This window comes from Carassius auratus, chromosome 25 (genome assembly GCF_003368295.1).
Source record: "Carassius auratus strain Wakin chromosome 25, ASM336829v1, whole genome shotgun sequence".
NCBI lineage: Eukaryota > Metazoa > Chordata > Actinopteri > Cypriniformes > Cyprinidae > Carassius > Carassius auratus.
The window spans coordinates 15,576,018-15,591,319 of record NC_039267.1 but is presented as its reverse complement, the minus strand read 5'-3'; the positions used below and the strand labels follow the sequence as shown (position 1 = coordinate 15,591,319).

The 15,302-nt window shown below is 38.3% G+C and overlaps 1 protein-coding gene and 1 long non-coding RNA gene across 2 annotated transcripts; one reads left to right on the top strand and one right to left on the bottom strand.

The window, feature by feature from the left end:
- Positions 1-235: 235 nt before the first annotated feature.
- LOC113043488 (secretory carrier-associated membrane protein 5-like) lies at positions 236-10,492 on the bottom strand. The gene is made up of 7 exons (XM_026202913.1): positions 10,200-10,492; positions 7,395-7,450; positions 7,091-7,210; positions 6,307-6,463; positions 6,104-6,205; positions 5,619-5,736; positions 236-1,674 (listed from the first exon to the last, which is right to left on the bottom strand). Exons 2-7 carry the CDS (start codon positions 7,399-7,401, stop codon positions 1,498-1,500), a joined length of 681 nt encoding a protein of 226 aa, XP_026058698.1. The 5' UTR covers positions 7,402-7,450; positions 10,200-10,492; the 3' UTR covers positions 236-1,497.
- Positions 10,493-11,374: 882 nt separating this feature from the next.
- LOC113043892 (uncharacterized) lies at positions 11,375-12,674 on the top strand. Its single transcript, XR_003275814.1, has 3 exons — positions 11,375-11,436; positions 12,212-12,358; positions 12,525-12,674. It is a non-coding gene; the product is annotated as an uncharacterized LOC113043892 (long non-coding RNA).
- Positions 12,675-15,302: the final 2,628 nt, after the last annotated feature.

Below are 15,302 nucleotides of genomic sequence, written 5' to 3'. Positions count from 1 at the left end.
CACAATATATATATTGTACTTGAGACAATATTACTTTATAATGTGCTTTACTTGTTGGGTTTAAACCAGTGGGGAATAAACCACCCAGAAACCATATTTTACATAAAATACTAAAATTCAGTCTGAGATTATATGCAAAATAACAGCTACGATTTCAGTGACAACGAAAAAGTTAAAATATCAGCCTTCATCGCAGATTCAGATCATAATGGATTGAAATCCAAGCCTGTAGCTAAGAGCAGACTCAATATGTACTCTGTATGAGAAATCAACAAATGTACAACATGTACAAATATTTCGTCCAGTTGATTTCGTTAGCCAAACCTCAGCTACAGTACATCAGCATTAAAATGTGATAAATCCTCAAAACAATGTTAACAAGCACAACCACACTCACTAAAACATCAACAGCCTTTAACCCAAACAAAAATACATAACTTAAACAACGTAAACATATGGCTTTTCTTGTATCTTCACATTAAAGAAAACTTCCTTTGAACTTTCACTTGATGTAAAGCGCTCAACACCAACAATGTAATGTTTATAAACTTCCCAGCTAACAGAAATGTTCTTAGAACGTTTTGCTAACGATCCCATCAAGTCATGAAAACATTATTTCAGAAAGTTCTCTGAATGTTCAAAATCTAAATCTTGAAGTTTTTTTAAAAAAGTTTAAAAAGCTTTTTTTCTTAGTTACAAATTTTTAATGGAACATTTAGCAAACATTATGTGAATGTGTTCCCCGAACATTCTAAAACAAGTAGAAATCTTTAAAAAATGTTTTAAAAGAAAAACATTCCTTGAATGATGCATGAATAGCATAGCTAACATTTGAGAACATTATTAAAGACCAGATAACTTTGAACAAACATTGGACGTCACAAGAACGTTTGTTCATAACTTTGAGAGAACATTGCCAAAGTTCTCAGAATGTTTCCGGTTTGCTGGGTTTATATTCTCTCAACTACAGGATCAAGTAAATACCAGTCAATGTAGTTCCAAAAGCTGGTAATTTCTTCACTTTGTGCATAAAACATACGTTTAGTCATAAGATGTGAGAGTAAAGATGCGTTTGCTAAATAGTGGAAATGTGTTTTTGAATACTAACAGCCAAACAAATATAGAAGTGGCTTGCAAATACCACACAGAAAAATCTAAGAATCTAGTTACTATAGAAACATAGTGAGTTTTGGAATGTTTCCTCACTGGTGCTCCAGTTCAGCCATGTTTGAAATACAAGTGGAGAAACACTACATAACCGTTAATTCAATCTGCCTTAATACCACATGGTGAGACGGATTCTTTTCTTTTTGAATGGTTCTAAAAGCCGAAAGTGACTCTTTAACCAATCACACACTTTTAAAACAGTTTAAGGCAAAGCATATGTATTGTTGTACCAGTGGAAATTTGAAATTCAAATTATTGACTTTATCCTTCTGGAAAGCCCTCCCAAATACCCTGTTTCTGTCCCCTACCCTTACTGTGGCTGAGAGGGATCTACATTGGCTCGTCGTAGTTGTAAGTTGGTGCGGCTGAGTACTGCTGACCCTGCATGCCCCCCTGTACAGCCCCCATAGCTGCCTGCTGGACGTGAGGGTTCTTCCAAGCACCAGAGGTCCATTCTTCCTGGGCCTTGCTCATGCTGCCCCCGCTGCCACGGTAGAAGTTGTGAACCTGACACAGAAGAACATTTTATTGCTCAAATGTTGTCCTTTTATAGCGCAGAAGATCACCTGTCCTTACCAAGCATCAAGTTGTTTATTCACTTTGACTATATCAGAATATATTTGTATATATTTAATATACAGCTTGCTTTCATTTAACTTTGCTACATATTTTCTTTGTTCAGAAATCCTAAGAAAAATAGACCAAAAATTAGACAACATTTAGAGGATAGATCAACTAAATTAGACACAATATAAACGATATGTCAGTAATTTTTCTCATAGAACCAATAAGCACTAAATATTTGATAATAATAATAATAGTCTAAAATTATCTAAAACATTTTCGGTTAATATCGTAACCTCGGTTTCCTGAAAGCAGGAACGAGACATCATGGAGCTTCTCCGTTTATGGGAACTCCTTCCCTTCAAACTTTTCCTGAAGTACTATTGGCTCACGCTAGTCCAAATGACTGGCCAATTGTCGAGAATTATGCAGATTGCATGCAAATATTGATGAGCTCAAGAGGCAGAATAAATGCAGTGCATGTGACACTTATGTCAGGATCTGATACTGAATGACACTTAGCTGGTCGAGTTTCAAACGCGGCGATCTCCGCAATGTCTCGTTCCCGCTCTCAGGGAACCGAGGTTACGACAGTAAACGGAAACATTCCCTCTCGAGCTTCACCAAACATTGCGGAGCTTCTCTGCTTATCGGAAAGATATGTTTCCCAGTAGGGAACGAATCAAGGCAATAGCGGCCACATAGATTTTCAGAGATGACGGAAGACATCCACTATCCAGCCTGTACTTCGAAAACACAGAGCATCCAACATTGAGCAAGCTTCCAGATCGATATGAACATCAAGAACACTCCGCATTTTAGATATAATACTAATAGAATACTCTTCTGGATGTACACACATAGCCCTAGGGACTCCAAGTGATGGAGCTGCTTGTCTATAAGACTGACTAGCCTGTCCCGTCAATAAACTGAAATCAGCCAATCATCCAGAGAGTTCCGAATGCGCATTCTGCTTGCTCTGAGGGGGGAAAGTGTTGTATCCATGCACTCCGAGAAAGTGCGTGGGGCCAAAGCCAGCCCAAAAGGAAGAACAGTGTATTGGTACGCTGTGACCTCGAAAGTTAACCTCAGAAAGCGTCTGTGATGCTGTGCTATCTGTATGTAAAAGTACATGTCTTTTAGGACCACGGCCGCAAAACAGTCCCTGGGGTGAATTTCTCCAGGATCTGTTTCAGCATTTTCATTCTGTAGAGATACTTGCAAAGCGCTCTATTGATGGGCCTGAGATCTAGGATTGGGCAGAGTCCCCCATCTCTATTGGGTACTACGAAATAGAGCCGGTAAAACCCGCTCTTCAGCTCACTTGGATGGACTTGCTCTTTCGCTCCTATTTTTCGAGCAGGCCACATACCTCTTGTCTCAGAACCAGGGCATTTCGAGACACTGTTAGAGACTGTACCATGCCATTGAAATGGGTAGTTTGTGTCTGAACTGAAGGGCTCTATCACACCGAGTAGCCAGCGTGAGATTCTGGGAATAATTTTCCACAAATTCAAGGAACTGACATAATGGCTTTAGCGGCTTGGTCGTTGGATGCACTGGCGAGTGGTGCGTTTATAAAGCACAAACTTAAACAATTTCGGGACAGCTTGAGGCGATTGGGCACTGGCCCGACCGAGGACTGCCTGAAAGAGTTGGGAGTGAGGTTGGAGGGAGTCACCGGGGTATTAAGGAGAACTTTATGGTCTGCGTCCTTGAGGTCAGCTAAGTTCAACCACAGGTGCCCCTGAAGGAAGACCATGAAACCCAGCACCTTACCAATCTTCACTGTCATCAAAGCGAAGTCCATCACTGCTCGGGGGACTAACGCCATCGAATCAGCTTGCTGGCGAGAGGAACTAGCATACCAGGGGTGGAGCTTACTCTTGGCAGGCTTCTCCGGGGGGCTCCGGGTAAGCTTGAGCTCCAGGACACCTTTCGTCATAACTAGGGGTGTCCATGGTTAACCGGTTAACCGATTAACCGTTAAAAATTGTGTAACCGAGTGAAACATTTTGCTCGGTTAAGTGACGTCAATGGCGTGCATTGAATTTAGTTGTAATACATTTTTGCACCACCAGAGACCGCCAGAGCGCTCCCAGACATTTGTAATGTCCACAAGAAGAAGTCATTTTTCTAATATGAAGCGGTCTATACGAGTGACGGGGCAAAATGCAAGTATTGCAATACAGCGCTTAGATATACTTCAAGTACAACCTCGTTGTTGTAATCTCAACAGCCAACACTCGGGCATCATTAGGCCGGTCAGGACACACTGGATGTGTGGCGAAAGCATCTCAGCTGCGTGGCGTGTCTGTTTTTAATTCGGTTCCCATGTTAACAGGTTAGAGCTTGCCGACTGCCTGCGTGAGACGCGCGGCTCAGGCGCGGCTCGACGCGTGCATGCTAGAAATAGAACCGACGCCTTGTTGGAAGCGTTTCCAGGCAAAGTATAATAGGAAAATATGTTTATATGTAATTTAAATAAATAAATAAATAATTATCGATTTTCAAATATTGTACGTGTCAAACATAGTCATAGCCTTAGCGAGGCGGCCGCGGAGTCTGCTTGTTACCTTTTGCCTTATACATTTTAGGCTTAATCTCAAATTCAGATTGTGTTAATGGGCGGCATTATTAGGCAGTTTTAATAGGACAATTTGACCGGAGAGATTAAATTTTGTAGGACATTCCTTTTTTTTTTTCGGCCAATGTCCGGAAATTACTATGGTTATGGTTACTATGGCACACTATGGTTAACCGAGTATTAACCGCTAAGGGCCTCGGTTAACGGTTAATGAAAAACTTGAGAACGTGCAGCCCTAGTCATAACCCTCGGGAGCACCTCCTGGAGGTCTGGGGGCCCCTTGCTGTCAGGGCAGAGATGGACTTTGAGCCCTTATCCTCTTCCTTCTGGTCGAATGACATGAAGTCTAAGAGGTTCGGAGGAGAGTAGAAGCAGTCCTCTAGGAAGGTGATTGGGGAACGGGTTGACCGCTGCTGATTCGGGCGTGACGAGTCAACACTCCCGCCTTCGGTAGGGGACTGGGGGGCCCACCAGAAACATGCTGGCAGCAGTGGGCCTCACCTTAAACAAACCACGAGCCAAGTTGTGGCGAGTCTGAAGCACGTAGGCCGGCAGGTCGGCACAATGAATAATGAATAATAAATCCCCCCACTAAAATCTAATGTTTTCAAGTGAGTTTAGGGATCACAACAATATATTGCACTGTATAAAAATGCTTACTAATTTAAATTGCTTTTAAAGATTACTGTTACTAAATTATTAGTGTTTTCAAAGATCAAAGTTTGTGACTAATTGCTAATATGTAAGCCAATAACTTTTTAATATGAGAACCAATAACTGATATATGGTATATATAAAAAAATAAATAAAAGTAATATGATTCTATAATATGTTGTCTATCAAAAAACACACGCTAACATCAAAGGTTTCGAATGTTTAAAAAGCATTTAGTTATCACAACCTTATAATGCACAGTATAAAAAAAATTATATTTAAATATTTGTTAACTATTAATGTTATTACATTAATTTTGTATTTTTTTTATAAAATATTGTGGTTGATATGTAAGCCAATAATTATTTTCATAGAACCAATAATCATTCAATTGAAGATATTAATATTTTTTTAAATCTGAGCACAGTTCAAGACCCTCTTCAGAAATTCTAGAGAAAATGTGAGATTGCTGAGGATTTTTGTGCAGGAGAAATTAATTACTGTAATTACTGTTTCGGAGAAAAATTATCTTAATCAACAAAAAATGTTAATGTTAAACATACATACATAATTGCTTGAATTTTAGGAAATATCATGAGATCTGTGTATATTCAAAACAATGATGATGGAGGAACAGTAACGGTACCTTGGTGAGGGCAATGAACGAGAGAACAGCCATGACAGTGAACATTATGGTTGGAATCAGCATAACAACAGCAGAGCCAATGTTATCCCCGAAAAAAGAGATGGTGGCAAGCCAGCCACTGTAATATAAACACATAAAGAAGACATATTCTCCTCATTAACAAGATACATGCAAAGCTTATATAAATTCAGAATAGAACGTTATAACGTAAACAGACCATAATATATGTGCACTAAAATGATTACATGACGCTAGAGAGTGCATGAGTTATTTGAGTTTCTATAGGGTACTCAAACTGGAACTGACCCAGATTTGCTCTACTATATGTGTCCACACTACTGCTGGGTTACCAATAACCCAGTTTGGGTTGTTTTGCCAATCACTTCTGGGTTAAGTATTGATAAACCTACCATTTTGAGTTGTTCATTTAACCCATCACGATAGTTTATCTGTCTAATTTCTTACACACAATAAGCAGTTCTTACCATACTCCCCATCCTGGGATTCCAATACTCTGGATGATACTAATCACCACTTGTGCCATGAAGACGAAAAAGAATGCCATGAAGTTGAAAGAACTGTCCGTCCTATGAAAGAAAGTGTAAACTTCATTAGGGTTGTGCACAAAGACATGATTACAACTCAAAGACTATTTTATCTCGGAAGCCACAACATTAATTGAACTCACCTGAAGGCCTTGTAGATGGGCCTAAACCAGCACACATATGAGCAAGGGGTGAACAGTATCAGCCATAGAATAGCCAACCCAAAATTGGCTCCCCCGCCCCCTCCGCACATCCATGCTAGACAGCCAATCAGGTTCAATGCAAGGGTGGCACTATTTACTGCGAGTGAACAAACATTTGAGCTTCATTTAAAAACTTATTTCATTCAGTTAGAACTAAATATATGTTATATATAATATAGCATTTGTTTCATAACTTAAGGTTGTAGGTGAATACATTACAAAGAAAGCCAAAATTACCACATCTACCAGAACAAGGCAGATACCAAATCTATATGACTTATATTGATACAAGTAATCTAACTCAAAACTATAGTACGTTTTAGATACTAATACACATTTGCATTTATCTCCATAAACACTTACTTTCTCAACTCCCAGACCACATTTTTGAGGCAACAAAAAAAGGCATTTTGTAAATATCCTACAAGTCAAAAGCAAATCTAATGCTTGTGATTCTCATTGTAGCATAGTAAACTGGACAGCTACACAAGAGTAACGTGACACATCACATATTTACTTCAGTATTGACAGTTCAAAATACAAAACCTGTCTGTACAGGTTTTCCTTTGTCTGTTTCTCTCAGTGTTTAAGAGTAAACACAAAAGTGACAGTGTAAAGGCAAATAAAGCTACATGATTGCAATCTACACACCACGATGAACATTAAATGACATGCACTGAGAATACTGCAAAAATATACAATATATGCTGAAATATAAACGTACATATCCATAGGTAATACAGTCGTTTGCACATTGTACGATGCTGGTCTGGGATCTCATTGAAGTCTTGGTAAAAACATGGTTTCAGTGGAATGGACCGTGGAAGAGGTGGAAAATTGTTTTCTGTGTGGAAAAAAAAAACACACAAATTAAAACTTAACTCATTTAGTTCTGGTTCACTAACAAAGCTAGGACTATTTGGACATGTACCATTTGTAGGACCATGCAGTACATTACAGTAAATAATACCACGATACTTGAATATGTTAACAATTCAGGTCTGTTTAAGAAAATTGTAAGCTCTCACCTGCCATGGAGATTCTTTTTTAAGATCACCAACGTCAAACTTTATAATTTAAAAACCTGTAGAAACACACATTACAGACACATACTCAATGAAACACTGTAGAGAGAGTGGGTTCATGAACAGGTTATAATTATATTAGCATATATTTCAGTGTGAAAGGGAAGCTTATCCTTTGAAATCTATCGAAACTTGACTAAGTGTAACCCAACAGCATGGTAACTGTGAAATAACTTGAGTAAACACAACTTAGCACACAAGCCAGATCCCTAGTAAAGCAAATGATTCCTTATACAGTATTACAATATTGCCTTGCCATAAATCCAAAGCTTACAAATCTTAAAATGATTTCTACAAGCCCACAGGAAATGTCCAGGTTTCCCTCCAAACTGACGTCAGCTCGACTGAACCTCGCTTTATTTTCTTATGTTTAGAGAGTCACATAAAATATTAATTGATTGAAAATTTTCCAAACAAGATTAATATTCCAAATTCAGATTACTAGCATTTTTAGAAAACTTTACATATACTGGTTTAATTTGTTCATGGCAATAATGATGCTAAAATAAAGCAGAAATATAACAATATTTCCAAACATATAACCCTAGCAATAGCACACTGTAACGGTGGATTGTTATTTTCATAACCTCTGATTTGATCCTTCAAATGAATAAGGAAGACATGGTATACATGACCACATACAGCTGACAAGATGACATGATTAGAGTAAACAGAATGAAGAATGATTTGAACTATTTGAACCTTGCTAGCAATTATTATAACTCGTTTATTTGTAGCAAATATTCACCACCATTTATACATAGCAGCTATATTTTAAAGAGCCACACAGATGGGAAATCAAAAATTTGTTCACACACACACACACACACAGACGCTCTGGTTAGCAGTTGGTGTGATGGCATTGTGTCGAGGAGACAGTATGTTATGAGTCATTTACCCCTGATAACCCCGAAAAGAACTTAAATTACACTTTCAGTTTTAATCGTACAGATAAGAGCAATACATCAATCGAATCTATAAAGGGTCTACTTTTTTTGGGATACAGACATAACTTTGTGCACTTATAAAATAAAAATAACAAACAAGGTGTGCTGTCTGCAGCCTGTCTGCGCTGATCTTCATTTACAAACACGTCATTAAAATGAACTGTAACTCCATGAATACTCAACGAAGAGACATGAGAGAGATATCTATAGAAAGCAAGACATGTCTACTTTTAAACTAAACAAGTGCTGCCGAAAACAGATATTCTGTGATAAAGTAATCCATATGAAAACAATCATGTCTCCCTTCGTTATATGTGACCACGCCCCCGCGTTGAACGCACTATTCAGATTCAAACTGACATGAAATCTCAGCAATAAATTGTATGTTAATTTTAATTTGTTTGTAAAATTACTTTATATAATTTATATAATAAAATATAAAAAATTGAATTTTTCTTAATTATTACAATTTAAAAAAAAATTGTTTTAAATAACGCATAGGGTTTTCAGGTTACAGGATTACAATCATTGTATAATGGATAATGTGCTGGAAAATTAGTATCTTTTCCATTTTCCTTACAGTCAGTGTACTAACTAAACAACAATCACAAGTACAAGCTGCTAACAAAGTGTATCTTAAATGAACAATTACTCAAATATTATTATTATATATAACTCGATACACATTATGCGTGACTGCTAGGCATCTGTGGTTTCCTTTTTTTTTTTTTTTTTTTTGATGGAAAATGTGTCCGTTATCAAAGTCACTTATCAAAAGTTGGCAAATCAATTTTTCAAATTCGCAACATTTAATGCTAAGCGCTGTTGGAAGAAAAAGTTAAGGTTGTCTAAAAAGTTGCTAAATTTAGCAACGAATAGGGGAGGAGGGACGGTACACTTTGGTGGTGAATCTGATATAATTTGTGATACTCTCACATTCACTGCTCTTCAAGTTCATGAGCCCTTTTCACATTTCCGGCTTTCTCAACAACGGAAGTCGTGGTTAACTTAACTTGAAGATCAGTGAATAAAAAAGCACGATAGTGTTTATCCCTTTCAGTAAAAGGAAAAAAAACGGAAGAATTAAAACGAAAGTCAGAAGAGAGAACGATGTCAAATTTACCGTCCCTTCCCTATTAGAAACACTCTCGGGTAACCTTTTTTTTTTTTTTTTTTTTTTTTTTTTTTTTTGTAATTTGATGCCAATGTAATATATTAGAAATAATAGTGTTATAAATGTAAAAAATATATATATATAAAATTAAAAAAAAAAACTTTCGAGGATTTACGATGCTGATGATCTTTATCACGCGTCATCACAGTCTTGTGAACAGAGTCCGTTATTTATCATGTAGCTTTTACACGTAGAGATTATTACCAACTGTTTATTTGTAACAATTATAATCAATTAACGTCATTATTATCGTATCGAGCCAAACCCGGCTGCAGTGTGAAGGACGTGTGGCCGGGGTTTACATATATAAAACGATAATCTAGTTGCCATAACATTAAAAGCTATTCAATCCCATTGGGAGGTATCATATAAAACGCAAGATTAGACTCGAAAGAGAAGAAAAAAGCAAAGAATATTCAGCGAGAGCATTTCACTCATTTCAGAGCGGTGTGGAGGTCGAGCTGAGCGCCCTTCAGAAGAGAAGATGAACAGCTAGGTTTATTCAGCTGTGCGAGCATTTCTGATTTCACCTGCATGTAAGACACACTACATCTGTTCTGTACGTTACATAAATGTGGAAAACACCGGTGAGAAAGTGAAATCCTCGGTGGAAACCGTTCCCCTTACCTTCTCGTGCGTTCGCGAAAGGGATATGTTGCCGCTGCACGCGTCCTCTCGCATCTAACAAACACGTTTCCATTCAGTGATCGATGCACTTATGATGGGGATGTTCTCCACATCCGTTATCTCACTCAGGAGATGAAAACAATCACGTCACGTTACTCCTACACACGAACGCGCATCGATGAGCATCCGTTCCGCGCGCGCGAGAATTATTCAGCCTCTAGACTCTCGCGATACTTCGCTCCGACGCGAGGCCGCTCTCCGCGGTCCTGAAGCATGTACTCTACATTAAAGGAAGAAAATGAGATTGAGAGAGGAATAAGTACTACCTGTAATGTCTGGTATGCAGTCATGTGACATGTGTACACACACACACACACACACACACACACACACAGACACACTGGGGCGCTGTAAAGGGGGGGTAAACGATGACGATTCTCGGGGCCCATGACTAAGATGGGGCCCAGAGAAGCCCCCAATGAAGTTGTGGTGCTAAAAAGAAATATTTGATAGAAAAAAGGATTAACTTTAAATTATTCTATTTGCTGTTTCCTGGTGTCAATTTTTTTGTTTTTTTGTTTAGGAAACACAAACGTCCGTGGGCCCCTCTCCCCAGTAGCGGTTTTAGGCACGGGCGAACCGGGCAGCCGCCCGGGGCGTCATTTTTTCGTGACACATTGGGGGCGGCAGCAAGAGCAGATAAACAAAAAATCCTCTGTGTCGCGAAGCGGGTTTTCGTCATTTATATCATTTCACTGTGTGTGGAATTGGCAATTTGGCGCTCCCTGCAGCTGCCGGCGCCCCTGCTGCTTGCTGAAAATATCCACTGAAGCTTAGAGGCGCGTGCGACATTTCACCTCTGGGTCTCTCTCAAATGGAACGGACAGGGCGGGGGTGGACGGGGACGGGGGATCCACACTAGTAATATAATTAATAATAGGCTAAAGTCAGTCACACACCCCGACTTTCTTCCAAATAACGCACATTTCATTCATAATGTTATAATACAGGCCTATAGTTCCTGCAAATGAAACTAGGTAATACAAAACGATTATGCGGTCATCAAGGTGAATTGGTTTAGTCTTGACTTCTGGTCCTGAGTGACAGTTGGGGGGATGGGAAATCTGTTGATTGTCGAGTGCCAAATAAACAGAGATGGAGAAGAAAAGGTCAAAGCCAGGTGCCCAATTTCGAAAAAAAAGAAAAGAAGAAGAGGAGAAACGAGCAAAAGATAAAGGTATGCAACTATTGTCTCTGTATGATTACAGTATCCATTTCATGAATGAAGGGCTAATGTTAATTGGTGGTGGGTATAACTCGTTAACCTTTTTGCTATGATGCTTGATATGCTTATACAACAATAATTTGGTTTCAACTCAATCACGAGATCTAATTTATAATATTGTGCTTTGCAATAAAACTGTTAAAAGTTCAGTTATCATTTCCATCAGTTGGTTTAACATTAGGACCCGTAAATAACCAATGGCATTTTATTTGCTACACAGTATGCTAAGTATTGTTTCCTAAGTATAGTTTTACAAGTCATAACTAAAAGTGTGTCATGCGTATAATTTGAGGCAGTAACCTAATGGCACCTCCGTGAAAGTTAGATTGATATACAAATTTTGGTTGAAAAATATTCTGAAACTCAAAAAGTTTTTGTTTTTGCCTATACATATAATTTAAAGTCATTTTATTTTTTTAAACAACTGAGTCCCAGTGACCATAGCATAACGTGAATAAAATATAATTTTTCAATGTATTTTTTTTACTATTTGTTTCTATGCTCTAAAAAATGTGATGACATGGGGGGAAAAATGAAATAAATAAATGTTGTTTTTTTTCGGGTCTAGGAGGATATAGCGTGTAATGACAGACATTTAGTGTGTAAGAGCATGTTTATGTAACCCTTCTATTATGTTTTGAGTCAATTTGACCCTAGGCTGTTTTAGATTTAAAAAACATTATCCTATGGTCTTTTGATTTCAAATGCAGTTAAATTGCAATTTCAGGGGCACTTCTAAAATATTTTGGAGCATCCTCTGCCACTGGTCAGGATGAGCCAACCACCTCCTCCGCTACACATATGTCTCCACAAATATCTGAAATTGACGATGAAGACCTCTTTGCTTCTACTTCTACCCAGCATGAGCTTTCAGGTGTGCATATCGTGTGTGTGTGTGTGTGTGTGTGTATGTGTGTGTGTGTGGGCTACAAGACAACTGCAATTTAATGTAATCTTAATATTTCTGATAATTTAAGAGTAGGACTGTGTTTTTTCACTGCTATGTGTTTTGAGTAATATGCCAATATGCTGTCTGATAGAAATGCCTGGAGCTGAACCCCCACTGAGCCCCACTGGCCCTCACATCTGACTGACAGGATTCGGACTGAGCTGGTTCACAGAGGACCAAGTAAAGTGCCACCTGGCTTTGTTTTCCGTAGGAATGAGAGCAATGGGAGAAGTTGCCACCACTAATATTTTAATAAGACATTAGTAAGTGGTGAAAAGATGGCAAGAAGTTGGCTGATTTCTTCAATTAAGAACAACAGCCTCTTTTGCTTCTGCTGCAAATTGTTTTCCAAGAGGAACATCAATTTAACAAGTGCAGGAATGGCAAATTGGAAACATGCATGCAATGATCTCACATCATATGAAAACAGTTGTTATAATAAAATATTGCTGTTTGTGCAGAACTTTCTTTGCTATTTTTTCTGTGTGTTGGGGGGGGGCGCTCGAAAGGGGTCTCGCCCAGGGTGTATTTCAATGTAGAACCGCCACTGCCTCTCCCCCTCTCGATTATCATAAAATGGTTCAGTCCGCCCAAATTGTATCCAGTAACCAAGGCAACACAATAGCGCCGGCAGATTCAACTTGACAGAGGATGTGAAAATGCCTCAAAAATCTGGAAGTCAAAAAACGGAAAGAGAAAAAAATAGGAGAAGTGAAAGAGGCAAAGGGTCGACAGTATGTTACCCAATATTTCACAAGAAAAGGTGGGTTTGTTAGTGGACCGCCCGTGACAATGATCAATTACATTCAATTCAAGTTTATTTGTATAGCGCTTTTTACAATACGAAAATAATAAAGCAACTTTACAGAAAATTATGTTTCTACAATATTTAGTAGTAGCTTATGGTGGTGACTGTCAGTTTGTGCACGTTTGACAGGATTTTTTTAAAAAATCAATACAAGACGTAGTCAGCTAGACAATGAACATTATTAATATTATTAATTAATAATTATTATATGATTCAGTCACACTTGTAGCAATATTTGTTAGTTCTGTTTGTTGATTCAGGGTTAGCATCATCTGAGGTCCTCTGAGGGTCAGCATCATCTCTTCTCAGGTGTTCTGGGTTCAGACTGAAGCTTGTAAATGCCGTGGCAAAACAAAGAAACAAAATAGAGACATCATTAGCATAAATGCTGATGACAAACTAAAATTAGTTTAACCAAAGCTAATGAATAAATTTGCACATTTGATCAGATGCAACTACACTCACGATTTAAGAGATACATTATTCGAATGCTTGGCGAAAGAGATGCGATTTTAATCTAGATTTAAACAGAGAGAGTGTGTCTGAACCCCGAACATTATCAGGAAGGCTATTCCAGAGTTTGGGAGCCAAATGTGAAAAAGCTCTACCTCCTTTAGTGGACTTTGCTATCCTAGGAACTACCAAAAGTCCAGCGTTTTGTGACCTTAGGGTGCGTGATGGGTTGTAACGTGGTAGAAGGCTAGTTAGGTACGCAGGAGCTAAACCATTTAGGGCCTTATAGGTAAGTAATGATAATTTGTAACTGATACGGAACTTAATAGGTAGCCAGTGCAGAGACTGTAAAATTGGGGTAATATGATCATATTTTCTTGACCTGGTAAGGACTCTAGCTGCTGCATTTTGGACTACCTGTAGCTTGTTTATTGATGAAGCAGGACAACCACCTAGAAGTGCATTACAATAATCCAGTCTAGAGGTCATGAATGCATGAACTAGCTTTTCTGCATCAGAAACAGATAACATGTTTCTTAGCTTGGCAATGTTTCTAAGATGGAAGAATGCAGTTTTTGTAACATTGGAAATATGATTTTCAAAAGACAATTTGCTGTCTAATATGACACCCAGATTTCTGACTGTAGAGGAAGCAACAGTACATCCGTCTAGTTGCAAATTGTAATCTACAAGATTCTGTGTAGTGTTTTTTGGTCCAATAATTAATATCTCTGTCTTATCCAAATGTAATTGGAGAAAATCATTTGTCATCCAATCTTTTTCATTTTTAACACACTCTGTTAGCTTAGATAATTGAGAAGTTTCATCTGGTCTTGTTGAGATATATAGCTGAGTATCATCAGCATAACAGTGGAAGCTAATTCCGTATTTTCTAATAATATTACCAAGGGGCAACATGTATATTGAAAATAGAAGGGGACCTAGGACGGATCCTTGTGGCTCTCCATATTTTACTGATGATAAATGAGCGACACCCCATTTAAGTAAACAAAATGGTAGCGATCGGACAGGTAGGATCTAAACCATCTTAGAGCCTGCCCTTGAATACCTGTATAGTTTTGTAATCTATCTAGGAGTATGTCATGATCTAAGGTGTCGAACGCAGCACTAAGATCAAGTAAGACTAGAAATGAGATGCAGCCTTGGTCTGACGCAAGGAGCAGGTCATTTGTAATTTTAACAAGTGGAGTTTCTGTGCTATGGTGGGGCCTGAAACCTGACTGAAATTCTTCATACAGATCATTTTTATGCAGGTGCTCAATTGAGCAGACACAACTTTTTCTAAAATTTTTGACATAAATGGAAAATTTAAAATAGGCCTATAATTTGCCAGTACACTAGGATCTAGTTTTGGTTTCTTAATAAGAGGCTTGATAACCGCCAGCTTGAATGGTTTTGGGACGTGACCTAAAGATAACAACGAGTTAATAATATTGAGAAGCGGTTCTTCGGCTACAGGTAACAACTCTTTCAGTAATTTAGTGGGTACGGGATCTAATAAACATGTTGTTGGTTTAGAGACAGTGATAAGTTTAATTAGTTCTTCCTGTCCTATGGTTGTAAAGCACTGCAGTTTATCTTTGGGTG